Source organism: Tympanuchus pallidicinctus, unplaced genomic scaffold (genome assembly GCF_026119805.1).
Source record: "Tympanuchus pallidicinctus isolate F22 unplaced genomic scaffold, pur_lepc_1.0 scaffold43, whole genome shotgun sequence".
NCBI lineage: Eukaryota > Metazoa > Chordata > Aves > Galliformes > Phasianidae > Tympanuchus > Tympanuchus pallidicinctus.
The window spans coordinates 811,850-829,286 of NW_026294762.1; the positions used below are offsets into that span (position 1 = coordinate 811,850).

General features: G+C 51.7%; 1 protein-coding gene across 4 annotated transcripts in view; it reads right to left on the reverse strand.

Moving 5' to 3' along the window:
• Nucleotides 1–222: 222 nt before the first annotated feature.
• The window catches only part of FBN3 (fibrillin 3), a 123,763-nt gene continuing 106,548 nt past the window's right edge, over nucleotides 223–17,437 (reverse strand). For 2 of the 4 annotated variants that reach the window (XM_052702249.1, XM_052702250.1), the window contains 25 exons: nucleotides 17,258–17,407; nucleotides 16,765–16,836; nucleotides 15,580–15,705; nucleotides 15,018–15,143; nucleotides 14,307–14,432; nucleotides 13,948–14,064; nucleotides 13,579–13,707; nucleotides 12,857–12,976; nucleotides 12,348–12,473; nucleotides 11,838–11,990; nucleotides 11,319–11,384; nucleotides 10,917–11,042; nucleotides 10,570–10,689; nucleotides 9,905–10,027; nucleotides 9,507–9,638; nucleotides 8,842–8,967; nucleotides 7,828–8,034; nucleotides 7,445–7,570; nucleotides 6,315–6,437; nucleotides 5,855–5,971; nucleotides 5,486–5,614; nucleotides 4,834–4,953; nucleotides 4,399–4,630; nucleotides 3,113–3,281; nucleotides 223–2,511 (listed from right to left, as the gene is read on the reverse strand). In XM_052702249.1, coding sequence (XP_052558209.1) covers nucleotides 2,137–2,511; nucleotides 3,113–3,281; nucleotides 4,399–4,630; nucleotides 4,834–4,953; nucleotides 5,486–5,614; nucleotides 5,855–5,971; nucleotides 6,315–6,437; nucleotides 7,445–7,570; nucleotides 7,828–8,034; nucleotides 8,842–8,967; nucleotides 9,507–9,638; nucleotides 9,905–10,027; nucleotides 10,570–10,689; nucleotides 10,917–11,042; nucleotides 11,319–11,384; nucleotides 11,838–11,990; nucleotides 12,348–12,473; nucleotides 12,857–12,976; nucleotides 13,579–13,707; nucleotides 13,948–14,064; nucleotides 14,307–14,432; nucleotides 15,018–15,143; nucleotides 15,580–15,705; nucleotides 16,765–16,836; nucleotides 17,258–17,407 — 3,536 coding nt within the window. In that variant the 3' untranslated portion in view covers nucleotides 223–2,136. The remainder of the gene's footprint in view (nucleotides 2,512–3,112; nucleotides 3,282–4,398; nucleotides 4,631–4,833; nucleotides 4,954–5,485; nucleotides 5,615–5,854; nucleotides 5,972–6,314; nucleotides 6,438–7,444; nucleotides 7,571–7,827; nucleotides 8,035–8,841; nucleotides 8,968–9,506; nucleotides 9,639–9,904; nucleotides 10,028–10,569; nucleotides 10,690–10,916; nucleotides 11,043–11,318; nucleotides 11,385–11,837; nucleotides 11,991–12,347; nucleotides 12,474–12,856; nucleotides 12,977–13,578; nucleotides 13,708–13,947; nucleotides 14,065–14,306; nucleotides 14,433–15,017; nucleotides 15,144–15,579; nucleotides 15,706–16,764; nucleotides 16,837–17,257; nucleotides 17,408–17,437) is intronic. The other 2 variants (XM_052702252.1, XM_052702251.1) reach the window with 2 other exon arrangements.

Genomic DNA, 17,437 nt, shown 5'->3' on the forward strand with positions numbered 1-17,437 from the left:
AATTTTATTGTTGCTGTTGCTTCCGATACAAAAAAGGAATCCCACGAAGAGCCATCTCTCTCTGTGAGACAAGGGCACAGGGTTCAGTTTCAATGCTTCCAAAAACATCCAGCAAGAAATGGCAATACAAAAAACACCACACCAGAGAGGAATTAAGGAAACCTTGAGCTTCTTCATGTGATAGCTTTGGCTCAACACACACACACAAACCCATCTCTGCTCATTTATTATTATTAATAGTTTTGTTTTTGTTTTTGTTTTTTTTAAAAAAGCACCTGTTGGGAAAACCAAACCAAACCAAAATAATAATAATAATAATAATAAAAAAACAAACATCAGGCCACCCATCCTGTCACTAGCTCTGTAACTCTTGCAAAACCAGAGTCTGGAGCTGCATTATACAAAGAGTTTTCAAGTTTGACGTTAGCCCAAATACAGTATATGTACACCTCCCCACTCTGTGCAGTGGAAGCGTACCAGGAGAAAACAACCACCCCACCCCCAAATACCAAGAAGCAGTTACAGAATATGCACTCCTCACACCACCGAGCAATCAGACTGTGGTGGTGACTCATAAATACGGAAGGGTGGATGGGTACAGTGCACTAACGCTGACAGTTCCATACCAGCACCAGCTTCTGAAAGCACCTTTGGTTTGTTGTCAGGTAGTTCTGTGTGTCACCAGAGTGAGTTAGCACCTTTCTTGCCTTTGATGATGCACAGTGTTGATGCAGAAGTGAGAACGGATTCCTACAGAACGAGGCCGTGGCACTGCGGAGCTCTGTGTGAAGGACCACCCGAGGTGGGGGAGAAGCCCACCAGGACACAGCAGCCCACATGGCCAAGGGAGGCAGCGGGGAGAACTCCTTTCACTTCACCTGTACCTTCCGGCCCCTTTGGAGCGCATTTCATTTGTCTGCACTACGAGGGATGCCTCTCAGTTGTCACCAAGGTGCAGGCAGTAATGAGGGCAGTGCCCTGCAGCTTCCATTTCCACTCCTGGCTGTGGGCAATCAGCCCCCTGGTTCACACCAATGGGTGGCTCAGCGTCAGGGACTGACCATGAAGGCTGGGCTGTCCCTGCCCCACGCTGCAGAGCCCACTCCCCTATCTGCTCCTGCTGGGAGGGTTTTAAAAGATTTTAAACCACTCATCAATGGTAGCCAGCAAGTCTGCCCCTGCAGTGTGCCATACGTGTGCACCAAGTTCTCCATCCCCACTGGCAAAGGAAGGATGGATGCTCTGAACCAGGTTGGTGACATGTTCCCTTCCAGTTTAGTTTGTTCATTTGCATTAACCAGTGCAATTATTTGCTTTTCCCCAGAGTTCCTATTCACATCTGTAAGGACACATTAACCCCTGGCTTGCTGGAGCTCTGTAGAACCCCTTCCAGCACCAATCTTTGGAATGAATGCACTGTTGAGCACACTGCAGTGTGAAAACCCTACGCTCCCTGCAGGAGCTCTGGTCCTTCGGGCTGGCTGCTTCATGACACGAGGTTTGCAGCTTGAGCTGCCCCCTCACTCACTAGCAAGCTTTTCAGTTTGAGACAGCAGCCCAAATGGACAACAGGACATGGAAAGGACAGAGAGACAGAGGAGCCAGCGTAGGTAGGGCTCTTGTGCAGCGCCATTATGACAATGCAGAATCAAAGAAGAAAATAAACTGCTGGGAAAGGCACCAACATCACACCCTTGAAGCAACTCCCAAGGCCGCCCCCAGATCCCCTCCCATTTACTGGGATGTGGGGTGGTGTATGGGCTGCGAGTGTGAAGGACCGGAACCTTCCCACGATGCTGCCTCTGCCAGCTCAGATCAACAGCACCTTGTCTGAAGGAAACAGAAGGAGCTGAGTGCAGGGCGGACGCCCCTGCTAACACAGCGGGAACCTTTGGCAAAGCTTGCATGAGCTCTTTTGTGGTGTGGCTTGGTTTTGAGCCAAGCACCCCATGGAATGGAATACCCCTGCATGGCCCAGGTGAGTGCTGAGCCCACGGGGACATTTCCCATCAGTTGTGCAGTGCAGTGGGGGAGGTGGTGGCAGGGGGTGCAGCAAGAGAAGAGGCAGATGTTTCCAGGTGTGGATGGCAAGGCTAAGGACTGTACTGTCGGTTGGGTGGGTGGGTCTCATGGCTGTTAGTAGAGCTGGAGCTGAAGCTTCATCCTCAGTGCTTGGCCCAGCTCCCCTGCTAAGTAGTTGAGGTCATTCTTGGCCTCTAGTTTCTGCAGTTCCCTCTTGCGGTACAGGGGCACGCTCATGATTTCCAGCAGGTAGGTGCCTGGCACTATTTTCTTGCGGCCAAGGTGCAGGAAGCTGAGCCCTTCTTTTTGGTGGATGCGGAAGTAGCCATCCTCATTCCCATGGGAGATGAGGTACCGCACGCGGTTCTCCAGGGGCTCCACAGCTGGCAGAAGCTCCAGGATGTGCTCGTTGTGTGCCAGGTCAGAGAGGTTCAGCATCATGGACAGAGGAGTCTCCACATCCATGCTGGCCAAATTCACATTGTGATCCTAGGGAAGGAGCCAGGCGTGTTACTTACAGATGCTAAGAAAAAGGTGATGGCCTGATATGAGAAGAGTTGATTTAGGGGATTCTGCCTCACGTGACATCCTAAGGCAGCTCTGAGGAATGGGTGCCACTTCTATGGTCCTCCAAGTGTTTCTTGGTGCCCTGTTTCCATCCTTGAGATGGAACCAGCATGTCCATAGCCCTCATCTTCAGTGAAAAGCACCAAGAAATTCTTGGGCATTTTGCTCAAGGCCTGAAGAGCCTCCCAGACCTACCTGTTCTGAGTAGGCCTGTGAACTTGGAAAGCCTTTTAAAGAGGTCAAAACTTCCTCTTTCAAGGAAGAACCTGTAGGGAGACTGACAGTCTGGAGCCTGATAGCCTTATATGGCACTGTGGGACCTGTTACCCCAATTGCATCCCTTGCCAGGAAACATGGCCAGACCACAGAAGTGTGTGTCACTTAAGTACAGAGTGGATCTGCCTGGATTGAGACAACCCCATGGGAATGGACATGCTGTATGGGTTCCACTCCAGGCAGCCAGCCCCAAGTGACTCTGTTCTTATCTTGCTCCACCTCATCTGGGATGTCATGAACTTCTTACCTTGTGCCTCTCAGTGCCATTGACACTGCGTCGCTGTCGACCTCTCTTGGGATAGCCATTTATCTTGCACTCATAGCAGGTTTCAGGGGAGAGCAGATTGTCTTCATCCTCTTCTTGAGGGGCAGGAAGGTAGGCCCCCTTCCCAAAACCCAAGCCAGAAATACAGTGTCTGGTGGCAGAAAAGCAGAGAGTTCCATCTCAGATTCATGCTTTGAGAAGGAAAACTTTGCACTGCACTCATGCGTTCCTCATGTGGCACCCAGACACAAAGGGAAGATCACGCCTTCATGGCTTGTGCAGAATGTGGACATGCCTTGGGGAGATATCAGGCAACATCTTTTTTAATAAGGCAGTAGGTTTAATCTGTTTGAATCTGTGCTGCATCTGCTTCACTGATAGCAACTGCACTAACTAGTGCTGAAAGAAGATATGGGATTTGGAAGAGGACATTAGCAAGGGGATTCTGTGAGGTGACAGCAACAGTCTGGCAATGGAGAAGCCAAGGGCTCATGGGAATAGGAGCTCACTGGCTCCCAGGGCTCTCCCAGATGGTTCTGGTGACTCTGGCAGGCAGTAGAGGTGTGGTGATACAGGATGCCCAGGGACAGCATGCACAGAACAACCTGCAACATTCCCTGGCATTGTACAGGTGTCCATGTGGACACCACAGAATACACAAATACACACTGTGCAGCTCATGGCCACCTTGTCATTCTCAGGGGCCTGAGCTACAAACTGTGGTGGAGCTGGGGCACCACCACCTGGTACCTGGTTACCTACATACTCTGTGCAGAGCAGCAGGCACTTCTTAAAAGTGTCTTGGAGCACAGGAGAGGAGTGTGAGATTGCTTTCTGGCAGTAGAGAGCACTCAAGCACTTTGCTTCACAAAGTCGAGGTGAAGCACAAGCCAGGTTGGAAACAGCACCTGATACTCAGCTGCACTTCAGCATCCACAGTGCTGAGAGATGATCACTTACAGACAGGGTGAGGGTGGGGCAGTGAGTGAAACTGCATAGGGTCCCTGCCAGGAAGCACTTCCAGGCTCTGGTTTCACCTAAGTCTAAAAGCATCCATGATACAGAAATACATGGCTCCAGAAGCAGGCTGGAGATGAGCTGGGGTGCGAACCAGCTTCCAGTCCTGCTGGTCAAACTGGGCCATGGGGGGCAAGTCTCAGTCTCTTAATGACACTCCAGACGCATTTCAAATGTGCTTATCCAGGTATACCTCAAAGAATAAAAGGTATACCTCTAAGAAATCCCTACAGCAGAGGCTTGGCTCTTACCCTTGTCCTGCTCGGAAGTAGCCTCCAGGACAGCCACAGAGGTAACCTCCATCTGTGTTGGAGCAGCCATAACTACAGGGGCTGCCGCCAGCTGAGCATTCATCCACATCCTGGCACCCCCCAAAGGCCTGGTCAAAGTCAAAGCCAGACGGACAGACGCACTTGAAACTTCCCAGAGTGTTGTAGCAGGAGGCAGAGCCACATGCAGTTGGGCTGGAGCACTCGTTTTCATCTGCACCAGAGACAGCAAACTGGTTAGAAACTTAGTGGGCAAAGGTTTCTGGGGCAGGGCAGGAAGCACAGCGATGGCTTTGCAGTGAACCCAGAAATCAGTGTCAGCAATGGTCAGGGTGGCTGCAGAGGGACTGAGGGCCCAGCTGCCATCTATTCCTCAGCCCTCAGCCCATGATATAAGGGTCCCTGTCCCACACTTACCCACACACTGATTCCACTGATAGTGCTGCACGTAGCCCTGCGGGCAGCCACATCTGTAGCCTCCAAGCACATTCTGGCAGCCATGCTGGCACCGGTGGTTTCCGTCACACTCATCTACATCTGCAGGAATGTAACACAGGGGGTGGTGAGACAACTCCTCCCTGTTCTGTGGGCAGCAATAGGTGCACAGGGACCACACATGTACAAGTATAAGCTTGGGAGCCAGTACCCATCAGGGTGCTCATGTAGGTGAATGGTTCTGCCTTATTATTGCTCTGTGGCTTGCACCTGCATAGCACCGTCAGCCCCAAGGCCCACATATATCCCCTTGCAGCTGCTGCTTGGATGGTTTTTGCTCTGAGGCCTCTTGTCCTGCCTGAACCATTCTGTTCTGCCTCATTCCGCCTGTGTTCAATACAGGCTTCTCTTTGGCATAGCACATGGTGAGGTTTGCCTGTCATGAGCTCTCCCACAGTTAGACACAGGCCTATTCCTTTCCCATTCTTGGCTGCTATGATTGCAGTACCAAGACCTGCTTGTCCAAGAGCAAGTCTGTCTCCAGGCAGATCAGGGCAGTGTGACGCTGTGAGTCAACGAGGAGCTCTTCTACATCAAACACGTTTCTGTCAGAGCCCCTGGGAGAAAGACCTACCTTCACAATTGACACCAGAGCTGTCCAGGGAGAATCCCTTCTGACATTCACAGTTGTAGCTGCCTGGTGTGTTCAGACACTGCCCTTTGGCTCCACACAGAGAGGGCTGAGCCGTGCACTCATTATTGTCTGCAAAACATTAACATTGTAAGTCCAAGCCCAAGGGGAGCGCACTTTGAGTACAGCTCCCTGGCACTGGTAACAGAATGAAACATCAGATGCTGACTGCAGAGAGGTCAGCAGCAGCTCTCTGCAGAGCTGCAGTATTCCACAGCCAAAGCTGCAGGATTTGGAGAGACTGTAGAGGGCCTGAAGCTAACCCCCCCCAGGACACTCTCAGCATGCACAGCAACCAGTGCCTCTACTCACCAATGCAGGACGAGTGATGCTGAGTGAAGCCTGGAGGGCATTTGCAGTTGAATCCTCCAATAACGTTCACACACAGGAACTGGCAGTTGTGCTGCTTGGTGGAACATTCGTCCAAGTCTAAAGCAACAAGCACAGGAACACGTCTCAGTTTCTCTGAGATAGCTTATCTCTGTGGTCTGAGTTGATGGCAGCTGTACACACGGTGAAACAGCTGTACTGAAAAGATCAGGACCTGGCATGGCCCAACCTCAGGAACATCACACACAAAGTTCCTGCATGAGAATCACAAGTCCAGTCAGCCTTTCCCCCTCTGATTACATAACAACACATAGGGAAGACACAAATTTTTTTCTCAGCCTCTCCAGCAAGCCACAAATCACAGCCCTCCCAGATTCCTAGATCACTTCTGCAGCCAGAGATGAGGCAGGTTCTCTGCTGCTTCCTTCTCCTGGGGAAATACCTTTGCAAATCTTCCCATCTTCTTGCAGAACGTATCCTCTGGGGCATGAGCACTGGTAGCTGCCCTCTGTGTTCTTGCAGATGAAGTTACATGGTTTAGGGGACTGGTTACATTCATCCAGATCTGGAGTTGAGAGACATGGGACAAAGCGTTCATGGGCTGTGCTGCTGGATGGGACCCCATGTCACACTTATCCATTAAGGCTATCCTTAATGCAGATGATCCTGGGTTTCATGGCTTAACAAAACTAAGCAGTCATATGGCCACATGGGCCCTAACACTCCCTGCTCCAAACAAATCTATTTTTTCCACTAGGAGATCTAGAAGACCTCCTAAGGAAAAGAGTGTAATCATCTTCCTGCTCAGACATGGGATGTGATGTGACAGGAGGATCTGCCAACCTCCCCAGCTCACTCCTGGCTGAAGAGATGTATGGAAGCTCCTCCCAAGTACCAGGAACAGCCCTGTATTTCTTGGGACTGTGTCACCTTGGCTGAGCATTGGGCTCTGAAAATGCCCTTAACTTTTGAACCAGGCCAGAGGGCACACACCTGGAGAAATCATAAATGTTTAGAGAGAAATCCTGGCTTGGTGCTCAAGGTCACAGCTGCCCTCCTGGGCACAGAGCTTGATTTCCGGGATCTAAGACCTCTCTTCCATTCTGTGTCCAGGACCTGTCTGCTGGCACAGTACTCAACACCATCTCAGTACTGGATGTGTGGCACCTCTTCATCTCCTTCCATACTTTCCCAAACACTTGCAGCCGTGATTCCAGGAGTGGATTTTATGGCAGCATCTGAGTGGCACTTGGGCTGGCTAGGGCCTGCAGCAAAACGTGTGGCTGCTCACAGATTGTCATCTCTGGATCATGTTCCCTATCTGTCTCTGAGGTCAGAGGGACAACACAAGAACTTTGGGTTTTGGGGTTCTGAGGATGCAGGGATGACTTTGATGCACTGTCACGTAAGAGGCAGGGTCACACAGGACCATATGGACAGAGGTGGAAACCAAGATATGGGGGAGGAGGGAGAATATAGGACCCTCTCTTTGCATGCTGAAAAGTCAGACAGATGGAGGCCTGCCAAGGCCAAGGGCTGTACAGAGAAATGGGTTTCCTTATCCCAACTCACCTACGCAGGCTGTGCCTGTGATATCTGCTGTGTAGCCCAGCCTGCAGTGGCAGCGGAAGGAGCCAATGCTGTTGATGCACTGTCCATTCTTGCAGAGGTTGGGAAGTACCTTGCACTCATCAATGTCTGCAGGAGAGAGAGAAGGAACTGTTAATGCCAGTGCTGCCTCTATCCCCATACTCCTATGACTGGATCCTGCCGGGGCAACCCAGGATCGATCTGAGGTCACGTGCAGGGAGCTGTAAGATATTGTTGTAGAGGCTTCTTGTCTGCTCCAGGGACTGTGCAGACCTGCCCCAGATAGTTCCCAGTGCAGTTCTGCTTGTACCACATTTCTGCTTTCTCCCCTCTCTGCACTAAAGGTGATTTGAGCCCCAGCTCACCTCTCCCATCAGTGGAGTACCCTGGACCATGAGGACACATTTTCTTGTACTGTGCAGTTCCAAGTAGGGGGCAGAGCTCACACTGAGGTCCCCAACTGCGCCCACTGTTGCAGCAGCACTCAGATTTGGTGACCAGGTTGCGGTTGGTGGAAGACATCTGGCACATGGTTTGCAGTACTTCAGTGAAGCAGAAGCCCTGGCGGGTGTCTGAATAGAGAGATTGGGAAGACAAGTTCGGGATGTGAGACTGTGCCAGCAGCAATGATAACTGAGTAAGCTGTCCAGACTGTGCAAGTTCCAGCACAGAGGCTATTCTGGTTTGGGTAATACAGAAGACAGAGGTGATTCCACAAGAAGCATCTCCCTGCAGCTTGGGTGCTAGGTCTCCAGGCTAGTCCCTGTCTCTAGCCTTTGTCCTTCCATGTCTCTAGCCATGTGTCCTTCCATAGGCTTTGCCATCTCTTTTACTCAGAAACATTCCCTTGCAATGCTTGAATATACATCAGAGAAACTGTGACCTGTGCCACGGGTGACAGCTCCCACTTTCTGAAATGCATAAAGTCCTGGTTTTCAATGAGGATATGTAGCTCACATGGGATACTTCTGTCCAACAGGTGAATCCTTTTTGTTCCTGTCTTGAGCCCCAGTTCTGGCCCGCTCCCTTCTCACTGAACCTGCCAGATCCTGGGGGTCTCCTTGGAGCTGCTCTGGCAGCTCCCAGCTCTCCTGGCACAGCAGTGGCTGGGCCAAGGCTCAGTGCCCTACAAGGCACTCGAGGTGCACCTTGCCTCTGTGGGCAAAACTCAACATGGTTAAGTATGGACAGCAAACTGTCCATGAAATAAATCTTAGCAGCAACCTTGTCTGCACTTTTCTTCTGTCCCCACAGCTCACTGAAGTTGTGGTTCACCATTTTTAAATCTTACTTTGGGCAAATTCAATTCAGAAACCCTGAAGCACCTGAAAAGCACCACGTGTCACTAACTAGAGGCTGATTGAGACCATGGTAATTACCAATACACTCTGTGCCAGAGGGACTGACTTCAAAACCTTCATTGCAATCGCAGCGGTAACTTCCCACTGTGTTGATGCAGCGGCCATTGGGGCAGATTCCAGGCTTGGTGCGGCACTCATTCTCATCTAGGAAAGAAGTCACAAAGAACTGTGGTGACAAATTTCAGCTTTCTATGAGTTTCTATGCTACCACTCAACTTGAAACAAGTCCACACAACCCTTTGAGGTACACTCCCACATCCTTGGACAGCTGAGAAACATACCCATGTTCCCGGACCTCCCTTAAAGTGCCCAACTTCCATGCTCTGCACATTCTCCACCTGCAAGTGGCCGAGCTGCCAGAGTGGGAGTGGAGCTGGGCGTGCTCTGCATTCCTCCTGTCCCTACCACTGCACAGATGTGCATGGGCCAGCACTTCTGAAAGCAGCACAGCGCAAAGAGGCTTGACACAGACATGGAAAAATTCAAGAAAAGCAACAAAAGGTGTAATGCTGAGTCATCCTGGGCTGGATATGGATTTACAGATGAGCAGAGACTGTGGGTATGCAGGCATCTAATAGGACTGGAAGGTGTGATACATGGGAAGTCCCAGGAAGGACTTGTTTGACAGGACATAAGCAAAAGCTACAGACACTGAGAAACCCTCCCAGCCCAGCCGTTGGTACCTGTGCAGCCCTCTCCATCAGGTCTGCGCTGCATTCCTGGTGGGCAGATGCACATGAAGGTGCCAATGAGATTCTTGCACAGCATTCCTCGAGACTCGCAGTCGTGCAGACCCTCTGCACACTCATCCAGATCTGCAACCAAAAGTTTGGTGAGACCATCCTGCCAGCTTGCACCACTGTGAGAACAGCTAAGTGGCGTTCAAAGCTACACTGCTCTGCCAATCCCTGCTGCCTTGGCCAAAGCTGGCTGGCACACAGCAGACACCAGTGCAGATGCAAGAGCCCAAGGACAGCAGTCCAGACGTCCTGCCTTCTGTCTAGCACCAGAGACAGAAAAGAGTCAGGGATCTGGACAGAGGGTGGGAGATCCCCAGATGGCTGCAGAAGGAGGATTTTACCTCTGCACATTCTTCTGTCGTCTCGGAGGGCATATCCAGATGGACATGTGCACTCATAGGAGCCAAAGGTGTTGATGCAGCGGAATGCACAAAGCAAAGGATTCGATGCACACTCATTAATATCTAGAAGGCAGAAAAGAGGAGAGAGCTTGACTTTGCACTCCGAGCAGGATCAGCTGATAGTAATGTCAGTAAACCTGCCCAGACTTCCCTTCTGCACATTCATCTCATGACAACTTTCTGTGCATCACCAAGTCTTCCTGTCACAGTCTGCAGTTGTAAAGGGGTACACAGCAGGTGACCGAGCCCCTCTGATGGGGACAGGATCCTGGATCCTTGGTGAGGCAGCTGCTGCCCTCATGTTGGCCTCCAGCACTCACCCTGAGCTCTAACCTCAGAGGAAGCCAAAGGGGATGCTGACCTGACTGCAGCTCACTCAGCCAGGCAGTGAAACAACTGGGGGCATGCACACAGCCTGAATGTGGCTGCGGTTTTCTGGGACAATAGTCCGATTTTTGTGCAAGTGCCTATGGAGGCAGCGGGATGAAGGGCACTGGTGGGAACCAAGAGAGCAGAAGAGTGGCAGGCAGGAAGGGATTTCCTTGGTTTCTCCCATCTGCTGCTCTGCAAGGTAGGGTGACGGGGCAGCCCCACAGCAGCCTTACCTTCACATGTCATCATGGGCCCTGGCTCAAAGCCCTCATCACAGGCACATTCGAAGCCTCCCACCACGTTGGTGCAGGTACCATTCCCACAGGGGTTGCCGATGGAGCACTCATCTGTATCTGGAGGAAGGTAGGACCAGGTTAGATAGATGATTTATACAGGAAAGATGTAAGCTGGTAACTTCTTGCAGCCAAGCATTCACACAGGCTCAGCAAAACCAGTAGCCAGAGTTAAAAAACAAAAGGGGCAGGGTAGAAGTGCATTCAAAAGTCGTTCTTTCCACACACACACTCACGTGCTTGCTCATAGCTGTTGACATGAGGAAGACAAACACTCAGGCCCTTACCCACACAGTTGACTCCTGTGTAGTCGAGGTTGTACCCAAAGGGGCACTCGCAGCGGAAGGAGCCATCAGTATTAATGCAGGCCCCGTTGATGCAGACACCCAGGTTCTCTGAGCATTCATTCACATCTAGAGCAGTAACCAAGGCAAGGTTAAATCACATGGGAATGTGTGGCCAGCAACACCCCTGTCCTCTCAGAGCTGGCCTGGAAATCCCAGCCTCCTGCCAGAGCTGGGGACTGCACAAGTGAGCAGAAAGCATGAGCTCAGGAGGGACTGCACATCCCCCCCTTACTGCCACTGGGATTCAGTCCTTCTCTCATGATAGCCAAGGTATGGTTGCTTCTGGACTGACACCCCTCACCCCCCACAGGACACACTGCTTGTCACTGGACCACACCTTACCTTCACGGGTGTCACCTGGACCTGGGATGGCTCCATGGCCATATGGACACAGCTCCTGGAAGGCAACTGGAAGAAAGCAGAAAAGTGAGCTGGGCTTAGACATGAACCCATTCTCAGATGCCAAAATCTGCTTTTGCTGCTTCTAGGGCATGACTGAAGGCTTGGCAGCTCACTGCACAAATGAGTCCATAGAATTCCAGCTCATTGGGAAACATCTACAACTGCCTTGGATCCGGAGGCACTGAGATGCTTTTGTTTTATCTAAAGCCACACTGAGAATTTAGAGCATATCCAAAACAGAACTAAGCGATCTATTTCCCAAGAACCCGACTGTGGTTGCTTTAGACCTAGAGAAAACTGCAACCTGGTCAGAGCGATGAGGTTGCAGGACAATTCTCCCCTCACAGAGGAGCCTCTTTGGCTGGACAGCTCGCACAGCTACATGTCTGGATCAACCTGCACACCTTCCCTGTGCTGCTCATGTTGGAGGCCATCTCTCCCAGGGCCCAGCCCACCTACCATTTCCTTCTTGTGGGCACAGCTCACATGGGTCTCCCCAGCCTTCTCCTGGCATCTTGCTGCAGCAGCACCGAGCCTTGGTGGTGTTGAAGGCCTTGGGGACAGAGCACTTCCCGTTGTCAAAGCGAGTGAAGCAGAAGCTCTGGCGAGTATCTGTAGGAGAACAGAGAAATGCACAGAGCATTGCAGTCATCCAATGGTGATGCTGTTCTCCTCTCCCCATTATAGCCCCTTCAGCATCAGGAAGGGTCTTCTTCAGGATGCTGATGTTCTGGATGGCTTTGCAGGCAGGCAGTGCTGCCCACCCACCCCTGAATTTTGGCTCAGAGACACAAAGTTGTCCTGCAGCAAACCAGGATATCTTAATATCCAACCCCACTCCTACCGATCTTGAGAACACCTCTAAGGGGTCACAGCAGACAGCTGTGCCAGCTTCTGCTTCCATCAACGGTGTTTGTGTTTGCCATGTCCTGTACTTCCCCATCATCCTGTGGGCAGAGCTGCACTCACCAAAGCATCGCCGGCCATTGTCAGACAGCACAAAGCCTGGGGGGCAGACACACTGGAAGCTGCCAGGAGTATTGGTGCATGTCCCGAAGAGGCAGATGTTGGGCTCCTCTTCACATTCGTTGATATCTGGAAGCATTGCAGATGTATTATTTACAGAGCAGCCAACGGTCACTCCTTTTTTCATGGCATTAAAAACCAGGTGAAGTCGTGATCTCTGGGGAACTCTGCTGCCTGCAGGTCACCACATTTATCGGATTCAGAGACTCCAGTCCTAACCCTGAAAGCACATTCAGGGCAAATGGGACAATGAAGTGGTCAGGGTACAGCAAAAACACCGACCCTCTTTTGTCCTGGGAACAGCTTGGCCGTGCTCTGTGCCTGGTTATTTCAAGACAGTATTTGGGGGTGGTGACACATGCCTAACCCACCCAGGAAGAATACAGCTGCCAACCCACCCAAGTTGGTCACATGCTGTGCTGGAAATGGAGGAGACAGAGAGCCAACATTACCAATGCAATTGTCGTTCTGCACTTCATACCCAGGGGGGCAAATACAACGGAAGGAGCCCTCCAGGTTCTGGCAAGTGCCTGGGGAGCAGGTCCCAGGCAGGCTCACACACTCATTGATATCTGCAGAGGAGGGGAAATAAGCAGTGCATCAGTGCTCAGCTCTGATAACCCAGTTGCAGGGTGCCTTTCTGCAGGCAGGCCCTCACCCCATAGCTGCTCACTGCTTTGCTCTAAAGACACAAGGAAAGCATTTTCCAGACATGCATCTTGGCAGTGCAGGCTCAGCTCTGCAGGACAATGTGCTGCAGGTGGCAATGTGACAGACACAGGTAACTTGGGCACAATATGCTTGTCTGACCCTGCAGCCTCAGGGGCTGCACAACAGCACTGGCAGCAACTCCAAGCAGAGCCAGTCCTGACCGTAAGGTAGTTCCCAAGGCATTGCAGGTACAATTCTGGATGCTTCAGGAGAATGGACAAGGCAATGTTCGCCCCTGCTGCCTGTAGGTCTCAGTTGGCACTGCTCGACCAGAGATGCAGGCACAGTGGGCCCAGGTTCCACGGGCAGTAAAATGATAGTGCTTTGGCTTGATTGGACCTGGGGTCTTGTGAGTGGTTCTGGAGAGTCCATTGCCTCCTATGGGAATCCCTTGGAGTAGACCAGCACTGCCCACTGGCAGCCATGCCAACACACAGCTCAACTCCCCGGGAAGAAAACTCACCTACACAGTTCTTCCCATCGGGAGTCCGGTCGTAGCCCTCTTGGCACAGGCACTGGAAGGAGCCGATGCTGTTGATGCATTGGCCATTCCGACACACCTGTCCCACCATGGATGAGCACTCATCAATGTCTGTGGGAGGGAAATGACGAGCACAGGAAGAAATACACACAGCACGTGAGTGTCAGCGTGCCACCACAGACATCCCACAGCCCTGCCTGGTCACATGTACAACCACCCCTGCAGTCACAGCCTGGTGAGATCCAGCAGTTACTCCTGTAACTGCTACAGATACACAGAACTGAATTCCTGTATGCCACTGCAGGACACACAGGGAACGCCGCACCAGTCTGTCATCCGTGTGCAACTCACCCATGCAGTCATTATTGTGTGTTAGCTCAAAGCCAGGGAAGCAGAGGCAGTTGTAGGACCCAACCGTGTTCTTGCAGGTCCCATTTCCACAGGGCTGTCGGTCACATTCATCAATATCTGCAGGGAAAAAGACACTGCTGACTGAAAGGCTGAGAGCCGCTGTCTTGGGGGAAGGGCAGAGAGGGCACAGCCAGATGCACAGTGTCACCGTGGTTTTGCAGCCTGGCAGTATGAGGACACGGTGGCCTTGCCCTTGGCTGTCCATGGCACTACCCAGCAGGTGCTGGAGAAAGCTCACGTCCATCGTGAAATGTGATTCGCTCAAAAGGGCAGCACAGAACTGGGGTGGCCACACTGACCCATGCACATGGTCTGCTCCCCGGTGGCCTTGAAGCCGTTGTGACAGATGCAGATGTAGCTGCCCTCAGTGTCAACGCAGTCCCCATGGCTGCAGACATTGGGGATTTCCTGGCATTCGTTGCGACCTGCGACAAAGCACAGTGGGTGCTGGTGAGCAGAAGGGATGGATCAAAAGGAAAAAAACAATGTGCTGCCCTTCTGCAGGTACTACTGAGTCCGTGAGCAAAAGCACAGCAGGACAAAGCTGAAGGTTTCTGAGAGATGGCTTCACTGAGAACAAGCAAGACGATGTTCTGATCTGCAATCTCTAAAAAAGGATTTCAGTGAGTCATTGAATGAAATCTGCTCTGCTATTCCTGCATCCTCTGGGCCACATTAGGACTAAAAAGAAGAGCAGATAATAGACAGAAGGATCTGGTCTTCTGCTGGGTGATAGACACCTGCATGACCAGAGACCTTTCCTCATCCCTCAGGGGCCCACAGTCCCTAAGAGCTATTTGTAAGTGGTGGTATTCCACAGTCACAGTGTGGGCAGGTTGTAGTTCCCAGATGTGACAAAAGACCAGGAAGGAGCGCAGGGTAATGGCGCATCCCTCGTCCCATCCTTCCCTGAGCCCACCCCAGTGCTCTGCAGAGCCAACCAAAGGCCCAGCAGTGCCAGCACTCCCACACTCATCTCTGAAGCAGGCAGCAAGCAGCTCCCATCTTACCCACGCAGGCTCCGCTAGGTGACAGCTTGTATCCAGTCGAGCATTCGCACCTGTAGCTGCCTGGGATGTTGATGCAGTCAGCATTGCGCTGGCAGAGGTTCTCTCCGCTGCTGCATTCATCAATGTCTGTGGGAGATGCACATACGGACAGATGGGGCATCTTCCTGCTGGGGCTGGAGAGGCCCAGTGGAGTCACCTGAATTTTAACCCTTGGTTTGCTTCAACCAGTGTCTTTTTTTTTTTTCTGTCTTCGATAATAAAATGCATTTTAGGTGAAACTCAAATCTTTTAAACGCTTTTAAACCTAACAATTCATGCCAAGGGACAAAGGAAGAGAAACAGACAGACATTGATTCATGCACATCAGCAATTTCTGTCCAACCGTTAGCATGGAAAATTAAAATTATTTCAAGAGAAATAATGGCTGAGAACATGCAGATTCTGTTCCATCTCTGCTGACTGCCCTGACTGTGATGCACCATGAATGAAGGAGAGAAGGCTGCTACACTGCAGCCCCCTCTGCCTCCCAGCCCCCCCCTGGCAGCAGTCCTGGCACCATTACCTTCACAGATGAGCAGTATGTTGTTGTAGCTGAATCCAATGGGGCACTCGCACCGGAAGCTGCCAATTTGGTTGATGCAGACACCATTGGTACAGATAGCAGGGATCTCGCTGCACTCGTCAATATCTGCACACAGACAACATCTGTCACCATTTCAAGGAAGGCAGAAAGGAGGAAAGCACCCCTCATTACTGGAATACCATTGCCCTTGTTTATTTTAGAAAGAAGATCAGCAGGAAGGAGCCAGCAGGCAAACAGCAGAACAACTCCTGCAGGGCCGATACTGGGTTGTGCAGACAGCAGTGGGCTGTGGCCATTCTGCAGAGCTCTGTGCACACAGCAAAGCCACACGAGACTCCATGTCATAGGAGATACAGGATTGCTGGCAAAGCCTGTATGGCACGCGTTAGAAAGGAGCCTGCCCAGGACATGCACTTTGCTTTGTCTGAGTGTACCTCTGTGGTAATGAGGACATTAGCTCAGGGTCAGGGACCAGGCTGCAAATGGGGAGCTCAGGAGAGCAATGAAACACTGAGCTGGCTCAGGGGTCCCTGACTCTGACACTGTGATCAGCACAATCCACCAGCAGCCCCATCGTTCCACACACGTGGCTGACACACTCTGTAGCACAGCTCACATCTTTGCTTCCTGGGGATGGAAAGTGAACTCATTTTCTCCCTCTTCATTCTCCTGTGTTTAGGTTGGCACTGCCACAACCAGGTGAAGCAATGATGAACTAATCTGCTGTCTCAGAAATGCCCAGCAAACCCATCTTTCATGACTGCAAAACATCTGCAGACTCCACAAACACTGGGACTCTCACCAGCACCTCTGGCTTTCCATCTACTGAAACATCTGAAAGTTCAGCTCTCAGCACTCTGAGGCTGTCAGGTCTGCGCTGCTGGCAGCATGAGCAACAGGTGAATTCTGGGTCTACCTGGCCACTGCCTGTGGTCCCTGACCATCTGTCTCTCCAGGAGGAATAGAGACCAACAGACGTACAAATGTGGGAAGCTCTGAGCAAACTGGAAACTTGGGAGAAAGGTCTGAAGCCAATTGTATTTGTCACTCTTTTCCTTGCCTTTTCTCTGCTCAGGTCTTAATTTGCTGAGGGAAAGGAAGCAAACAAGCTCACAGGCAGTGTGGTACTGCAGGGTGTGGGGCTGCGGGGCTGGCAGTACTCACCAATGGGCTTCCCTGTGTGGATGTCGATGATAAAGCCAGGGGCCTGGTTCCCACACAGGATTTGGTACTCGGCTGGAAGGGGAATATCACAGTCATGGCCATGCCTGGTGTGCAGGCAGTGAGGAACAAAAAGCCCAAATATGGCAGAGAGGATACAGAGAGCAGGGGGACCCGCACAGTGCTCAGCCAGGAACCACAGGGCTGGCATGTGAGTACACCAAGCACGTGTATGGCTCAGGGTAAAGGACCCAAGCCACTGCATGCCCCCACACCTCCTCAGCAGATCCCACAAACCTCCCCCCTCTGCAGACATCAATTTGGTCACCTGCATCCCTCCAGCATGCAGAGCTGCCTGTCTGACATTGTGCACATCTGCAAGAACTGTCTGCCAGCCCTTCTCCCCAACTATTTTGTTACTCCCACTGTGCCCACACCCCAAATTGCTTGGGGGCAGCCATGGTCCCAATGTGCCTTTCCAGGAAGGCCGACTTACGGCTGGCTGGTGTAGGGCAGGGCTCGCACGGTTTGTTCCACGCTTTGCCAATGTTGTAGGAGCAGCAGCACATCTTCTTGGTCATGTTGAAGGAGAGCTCATTCTCACACGTGTCATTATAGTTGCGATAGCACACGCTCTTCCTCATGTCTGTAAAGGGAGCCCAGACACTGACTTGTG